We start from the raw sequence: 7,302 nt of genomic DNA on the forward strand, positions 1-7,302 counted from the left end.
CAGCAGGATTGTCCATACCGATGCTATAGTAGGAAAACAAAAAAAAAAGCTTAATAAAGCAGCATTATTAATTTCTAACGAGCAGCTGCCCTCCTTTGTGAAGGAGGGGGATCCCAGGCTGCTGCCTGCCTTACTGTGGGCTGTTCAAAGTCTAGTCCTGTTTCTCCGTTGACTATGAGACTCTTTGGAGTCCAACACTCGCATCACAGGCAGCAGGCAGCGCTCCCGTCCCTGGTTTTTATGCCAAAGTACATCCCCGCGGGGCTGGGGATGGAGAAGGCGCTCGGGAGCCACGTTGCCTGTATTTCTGTATTTGTCAGTGTTTTGCTTGTGGGTTGGGTTTTTTTGTTTTGCTTTGTTTTGGTTTTTTTTAAGCTCTGATAATAAATCAGTCCAAGCCACCCACGCTGTCCTCTCACCTCGCCTGCTGGCGTTTCCCTTCACAGAGGGAGATGAGCCGGTCCCTGGCACGTCACACCTCGTACCCTGCGAACGGCACCGGGAGCATCCCTGACCCTTCTTAGGAGCCTGTTAGAAGACCTCCGAGCAAGGACGACCTGAGACAGTCAGACAAAACCAGCCTGAAAACAAGAGCTGGAGCTTAGGGAGTGTCACGGAGAAAGCTGGAGCCCACAGCCGCCCCGCTGCTGGCTCTGTCCCTGCGGCACAGTGGCGGATCTCCCCTGCCGCCGGCTCTGGTGCTGTGACAGAGGACATTAAGTGCTGTCGTGCTCCGCTCCCAGGGACGCTGGCTCCAACTGAGCCATCACTGGTGCCCAACACCCACTGAGAGCCAGCCTTGGTGGCCACCAAGTAGCCATCATGCCAAGACCATCACTGACCCGGGTCAGGGGCACAGAGGGGCTCAGACAGGGACCGAAGGCTCGTTTAAGGAGAAACGAGCTTGTTTCTGGTTTTGTACAAACTGCTTTAATGACAAGACAGCTGAAAAATACCTTTTGGTGCGTTTCTAGTACGATCAAGAAGCCCTGTGTGATCCCCAGACACAAGTCCCTTCCAGGCCCAGGATCACCCGTTGCCTGGAAGGGTGAGGATCTTCTTGGGCACCTTCTCCCAGTGCAATACATCCCAAGGGAGGGGTCTGTCCTTGAGACCACACAGAAACCCCCTTCAAGACCCTCCTCTAAGGACAGTTTTCCTTCCAACCACACAGGCGTGGGCTGGAAATACCTCTGTAAAGTGCTCTGGCGTTGAGGCTCCTTCTTGGTTCATGAGTGCTTCTGTTGCCACCACCCTTCCCATCACTGAAGCCCCGCGGCACCCCACTGGGGGAGCCAGGCAGCAGCAGGAGCTTCAGCAAATGATGCTTCCAGACCGGAGCCAGCCCGGCCGAGTCCCTGAGACACCACATAACGCCCTGACAAGGGCTGAACCCAACTGGAGGGTTGGAGGAAGCAGAGTCCAAACCTCAGCAACCACTGGGCGACGGGGCGAAGAAATACACAGCCAGGAGGATGAAGTAGACCATCACCAGCACTGTGCCTAGGGCAGACAGAGCAGGTTGGAGGGGGTTACTCCCTGGAGCAAGGAGGGAGGTTGCTTTTAAGACCTGGTGTGGTCTGGATTAGCCCACTGTAGAGGACTTTCATGGTCCTCTGCAAAATCTCAATTAAAAGGGGTTTAAACTCCCTATTAAGGGTGAAAAGGGAGTCTTGGAACTGCTACAGGGCGGCAGCTCCAGCTCCTCCGAGATGGTCAACCAAGACCCCAGAGTTGCTCAAGCCACCACAGGCCAAGAGCTGCAGCAAGCAGCTGACCCCAGGGCTGTATCCAGGAGCCCCCCACCCCATCAGCACAGGGAATGTGGGTACACCAAGTCCCACAGCAGCCTCACGGGCGAGCGGTCACCTTGGAAGTAGTCACATTTGCCATCCATGAAGATGTAGTTCATGAGCACCACGCTGAACATGCTGGCGTAGACGTGGAGGTCACTGAAGACAAGCGTGAAGTTGGTCGGCTGCGAGGCAGAGAGGATTTTGGATTTACGGCCAACCAGGACAGCCCTGCACCAACTGCGGTTGGAGACTTGCACATGACCCCTTGAGCCCCCTTTGCCACATGTCCCTAGGGCTGGGGACAGCATCGGCCAAGGTAGGAGACATCTGACCCCATCCTCCCCTGCACCGAGCACAGGAGAGGAGACACTGGGGATGGTGGCCGTGCCTTTGCCACGTCTCACGGAGCGCTGCATGTCCCCAGCCCCGCTGTAGGAGGTCACCCAGGGGCTGTCCTGGGGGTACTCACATAGAAGATGGTGAAGAGCACCAGGATGGGGATCTGGAGCATGCAGACCTGGACGGCGATGCAGTTCCCAATCTCGATGCTGGGGAGGACAGAGGACTTAAGAGCTGCCAAGCACCAGGTCTCCAGCAGCCCTTAGGTTGGTCAGCTCAGGGTGAGAAAAAATCCACCTCGGGGAGCCAAATCGTGCAGCCCAACCTGGTTCTGGCCCCATTTTTTGGGTGGCTTTAAGTCCCCTTGAGGGCAAGTTGGCAGGGATCGGACCCACCAGCGGCACGAAGCTGGGCAGCCCATCACTGGCACCAAGGCACAGCTATGGGACTGGGACAGGGCACAGGGACCACGCTGGAGGAGGACACCCCAAAACCCATCCTTTTGAGCCATCTCACCTCAAGCTCAGGTTGTTCTGCAGGGCAAACTGGATGCCGTTGACGATCTCTGGCAGCTCAGGCACCATCGCCAGTACAGTGACACCGATGAAGTACTGCAGGGAAGAGGTGACATCAGCGCACGCATATGGCCTGATCCTGACCACATCCAAGCTGTGGGCAACCAAGCTCCTCAGCGCGTGGAGCATCTCAACATCTTTCCCCCAGCTTTTGAGGCTCAACCCCGCAGGCAGGGCAGGTTCCCATCCCTGGAGGGCACATCTTGATCCCCAGGGCCACCCAAACCCGGGTCACCACCATCCCCGTCCCCACACTCACCTGTGAGATGGTGGAGTTGGTGAGGATGGGGCTGATGTGCTCCGTGGCCAGGTCAGCACAGGCTGACATGCAGAGGGTGGAGAGCAGGAGGATGACCAGCGCCCGCCAGCGAGACCAGTGGACCACAGCACTGTGGTGGTGGCCAGGCACTGGGGGAAGAGCAGAGAGGCGGTGGGACGGTCTGGGGTGGTGAGAAGAGCCAGCCCCACAGCCGGGGCATCCTGCGGTTTGGGGACACTCACTGTGACAGTCGCTGATGTGGATGTCGTAGATGTGCGAGTGAGTTTTCAGGGTGAAGAAGAGGCCGATGAGGTAGGCGGCAGGGAGCAGGAGGGACACCGTGTACACCAGGGGTCTGTGGGATACGGGTGACACGCGCTCAGTGCCACCAGGGTCTGGCGTGGAGACCCCAGGGGTGGTCCCCTGGGGATGGAGGAGGTGGGGTGCTGGATCAGAGCCCTTCACTGGGGGGCTGAGAGGGGACCTGGGAGGGATGCGGGACCATGACCAAGCCCAGGAGATGCCACCCCAACGTGGGGACAACCCTGTCCCCACCCCAGCGGACACTCACTGGACGTGGCTGTAGTAGAGGGTGCCGTTGTTCTCCATCTGCAGAGAGAGAGTGTGCCTGTCAACGGGGATGCCGGGGACAAGGGACAGTCCCGCTGCCACCGCCCGGCATGAGAGCAGGAGCCAGGTGGGCTCAGAGCATCCCCGACCCCAAACCCCGGCGGTCAGGGGTCCACGTCCCCACTCACCAGGTCAAAGTGACAATTGTGGCAGAGGTAGTGGCCCAGCGGGTTCTGGGTGACGTTGTGGCACTCGCCGCACACCAGCTTCCCGTACACCTTGGAGAAGAGCGTCGGGGCAAAGACGCCTGCGGGGATGGAGGGACACGGCGTGGGCACCCACGCTCGTGGGACCCCCCCCAAACCTGGGGACACCCCCGTCGCCAACTCACCTCCCACAGAGAGGAAGAGCAGAGCCGAGCTGACGCCCGCCGAGCGACTGTTGAACCGTTGCTCCTGGTGCCGGATGCCCCCGATCACCATGCACAGACCCTTGGGGATGGAGAAAGCCCCCCCCCCCAAAAAAAAAAAAATCCCCTTCGTTGCTTCGCTCACAGCATCCTCCCGGCTCTCTGCCGAGACCGGGCGCTCTCACGCCACGAGCGTGCCGCCCCATCTCACCGGGACGAAGAGGACGCAGCCCACCAGCGTCCCCGTCAACGCCGACTTGACGATCTCGGCGTAGCAGCGGTTGCCCTCACGCGAGCCCTTGATGAGGGCCGTGATGTAGAAGGTCAGCTCCGTGATGGAGCCGAACGTGGCGTTCACCACCGCTCCCACCGCAAAGTTGCTCTGGGCCGAGATGCTGGAGGAGAAGGAGGGCGTCAGCGGGGCTGGCACGTGCCCCCACCTTGCCCCCAAGCGTCCCTCCTGTCACCGCTCACCTGGCAATGGCCATCCCGATGTAGTAGGACAGAGGCATGATGGAGAGCAGGGCCAACGTGAACTTGACGGGGGAACTGGTCAAGTGGTTGTGGCTGTCCACGTAGCCCAGCACCAGTGTCACCAGCACCAGCGGCAGCAGGTCTGGGGTGGCCGGTCAAGGAGATGACCGAGGTGGGGTGGGATTTGGGGACAGCCCCCCGCACCGTCCCCACTCCAGTCCACGAAAGGATACTGACAGCAAAGACGTTGATGCCGTCCACGGCGTATTTGTAGTAGTAGGGGTTGACGGCGCGGTAGCAGCAGAGTATCACCTCCCCCTCCAGCGGCACCTCCGTCTGCAGAGGGACAAGTACCCCGAGCATCCCCCCCCACCCCAAAATCCACCCCGGAGCGGGGTGCGGGACCCTCGCCCCCACACAGAGGCACCCACCATCCTCAGGCGCCGGACGAGCACCCGCTCCGGGGGCAGCAGCAGGACGCGGGCGGCAGCGCGGGCGCTCAGCTTGGCCACGGGGATGAGGACGATGAGGAGCCACGCGGTGACGCACACTAGCCCGTGGGCCAGCGCCAGCGCTGGGTAGCCCAGGCACAGCCACGCCACAGCGCCGGCACGCTGCTGCAAACAGGTAACTGCCTTTAGGGTTTGCCCCCCCTCAAAACACCCACCCCAGCGGAGCGGAGGCACCCATGGGTGCTATCCCCACCACGATGGGGGGCTCCCGGGGTGCCCAGGCTCAGGAAGGGGGGTGTCACCGTGTCCGGCGTGGGGCTCACCCAGTATCTGGCGTCTGCCCAGCACCATGGGCGCCAGCGGCGCGGCACGGGACCACCGAGCAGGGCCGAGCTCTCCCCCGCGCCGGCCTCGCACGTGCCCAGCGCCCGGCGGGATTTGGGGACCTGGGGGAGACGGGGTGGGGGGGGTATCAGGATGCGGTATGGGACACCGCAGTTTATCCCCCAGTGGGGTCCCAATTCGGGGCACGCCGTTACCTCCACTTTCTGGATCACTTTGCCAAAGGGCCAGAGGAAATACCCGGCCAGGTCCCAGCAGAGCCACCCTGTGGGGACACGAGCATCAGCTCTGTTGGGGGGACACATGTCCCCTCCAGCTACAGGGCCACCCCGCAGGGAAGGGACCCAAGAGATGCCAGCACCCATCAGTGCCGTCTCAGGCTCAGCCAGGAGACCCACGGCTCACCCAGCCCTTCACATGGGGGTCCCAAACTTGGGACTCACCATAAGAAGCCCCCACAATGGTGACAAACATCGTGGCAGCCACAAGGACATAGAGGAGTGAGAGCCACCAGCCGAAGAGCAGCAGGTAGAGGACGTTTCCACACGTCACCGTGGACCCTGCGGGATGGGAGGCACCGGATGGGACCGTTGTCACCTGCAACAGCCCAAATCCACGCTGCCACCGCAGGGGGCTGTCCCCAGGGCCACCCACCTCCAGAGCCCCGGATGACATTGAGGTCAGAGTAGAGCTCCTTGACGATCTCCGATCGGTCCTCCCAGGGCCGCGCCGTCACGTGGCTCTTCCATTTCTTGAAGCCAAACTGCAGCGAGATTTTTTTTTTTTTTAATTATTATTTTTTGGAGGGTGGGATGAGAAAAAGAAAACCCATTACAGCCATCCGGGAGCACCCCTGGGTGCCCTCACCCATGCCACAGGCACCCACCTTGTAGTTGTTGGAGAGCTTGTTGGCCTCCACGACGTTTTCGGCTGTCAGGGTGGTTTTCACCACGCAGCTCTCGCAGACCTCGTCCGAGTGCTGCTGGCAGCAGGACGGGGGGGACAGGGCTGCGGGCGAGACGGAGGGTGACAAGGGGTGCGGGATCCCCCCCACCCCGCTGCCCTGCGTCCAGCTCATCCCACACGGCCGACCTACCTGGGGGGACGCGGGGACGGTGCTGGTGGCAGCCCAGGTCACCCAGGTCACCCTGCACGTTGTTGATGGTGACGCAGTGCCGGTCGCAGAGGGAGCCCCGGCGGGGGCCATCGCTGTCACCCGGGGGCTCGGTGGCCTTGGGGACATCTGCGGGGGGGGGGGGGGGGGGGTTGAAGTCACACTAGGGCTGTATCCTGCCCCGGGCTCAGCGCTGCAGGACACCTGGGTGCTGCTGTGCTGGGATGTCACCCTGGTCCCCAAACCCCACGGGGGACACACAGAGCTCCTGGGGCGGTACCCAGGGGATGCTCGGGAGGGGGGGGACGGACACCCCCCGGTGCCCGGTGTGATGCTCGGGAGGGGGAACCCCCCAGTACCCGGCATAGGGGGATGCCCCCCGGTGCCCGGTGTGATGCTCGGGAGGGGGGAGACCCCCCCCAGTGCCCGGCATAGGGGGAACCCCCCGGTGCCCGGTGTGGTCCTTGGGAGAGGGAACCCCCCCGGTGCCCGGTGCGATGCCCGGGAGGGGGGGACCCCCCCGGTGCCCGGCACAGGGGGATGCCCCCCGGTGCGATGCTCGGGAGAGGGGACCCGGGACCCCCCCGGTGCCCGGTGTGATGCTCGGGAGAGGCGAACCCCCCCCGCCGGTGCCCACCCGACCCCAGAGACCCCCCCTCCCCGGCCGCTCACCGGGCGCATCCTGCGTGCAGCAGCAACAGCAGCGGCGGAGGCCGGGCTCACCCTCGCTGGCCATGGCGGGGGCGGCGGCGGTGGTCCCGGAGGTGGGGGGGGGGACGGACGGACGGATGGCTGGGATGTCGGACCGGCCCGGCCCGCCGGTATTTAACGGGTGGTGCCGGGCATGCGCCGGGCGGGGCCCCGGGAGCCGCCCCCGCTTCCCAGCGGGAGGAGCCGGGACCGAACCGCCCCCGCCGGGGGCGGGGATGCGCCGTGTAACGGGGATGCGGGGGAACGGGGATACGGGGCGGG

General features: G+C 63.0%; 1 protein-coding gene and 1 long non-coding RNA gene across 3 annotated transcripts; one reads left to right on the forward strand and one right to left on the reverse strand.

The window, feature by feature from the left end:
• Positions 1-454: 454 nt before the first annotated feature.
• LOC115342308 (putative cation exchanger C521.04c) lies at positions 455-7,137 on the reverse strand. Of its 2 annotated transcripts, XM_030016421.2 has the most exons (20): positions 7,003-7,137; positions 6,313-6,459; positions 6,103-6,224; positions 5,871-5,979; positions 5,660-5,776; positions 5,414-5,481; positions 5,198-5,320; positions 4,854-5,039; positions 4,656-4,758; positions 4,423-4,564; positions 4,160-4,343; positions 3,931-4,030; positions 3,728-3,846; positions 3,541-3,578; positions 3,212-3,324; positions 2,970-3,118; positions 2,652-2,746; positions 2,266-2,344; positions 1,870-1,978; positions 455-1,503 (listed from the first exon to the last, which is right to left on the reverse strand). In XM_030016421.2, the coding sequence occupies exons 1-20, from the start codon at positions 7,064-7,066 to the stop codon at positions 1,430-1,432; spliced, it is 2,241 nt and encodes a 746-aa protein (XP_029872281.1). In that variant the 5' UTR covers positions 7,067-7,137; the 3' UTR covers positions 455-1,429. The 2 variants fall into 2 exon arrangements, with proteins under 2 accessions (XP_029872281.1, XP_040979561.1); XM_041123627.1 differs by having other exon boundaries at positions 2,970-3,324.
• LOC121233319 lies at positions 3,207-4,173 on the forward strand. The gene is made up of 3 exons (XR_005932433.1): positions 3,207-3,281; positions 3,587-3,666; positions 4,096-4,173. It is a non-coding gene; the product is annotated as an uncharacterized LOC121233319 (long non-coding RNA).
• Positions 7,138-7,302: the final 165 nt, after the last annotated feature.

The sequence above is a fragment of the Aquila chrysaetos genome, chromosome 5, assembly GCF_900496995.4.
Source record: "Aquila chrysaetos chrysaetos chromosome 5, bAquChr1.4, whole genome shotgun sequence".
In the NCBI taxonomy this organism is placed as follows: Eukaryota; Metazoa; Chordata; class Aves; order Accipitriformes; family Accipitridae; genus Aquila; species Aquila chrysaetos.

What these genes read in the sequence shown, in the direction of transcription:
- LOC115342308 (XM_041123627.1), bottom strand. Translation starts at nt 7,066, where the DNA reads ATGGCCAGCGAGGGTGAGCCCGGCCTCCGCCGCTGCTGTTGCTGCTGC. An exon ending in AAGTGATCCAGAAAGTGGAG is followed by an intron (nt 5,321 to 5,413) that starts GTAACGGCGTGC and finishes CGTCTCCCCCAG; the next exon opens with GTCCCCAAATCCCGCCGGGC. An exon ending in CTCTACTACAGCCACGTCCA is followed by an intron (nt 3,325 to 3,540) that starts GTGAGTGTCCGC and finishes CGTATCCCACAG; the next exon opens with ACCCCTGGTGTACACGGTGT.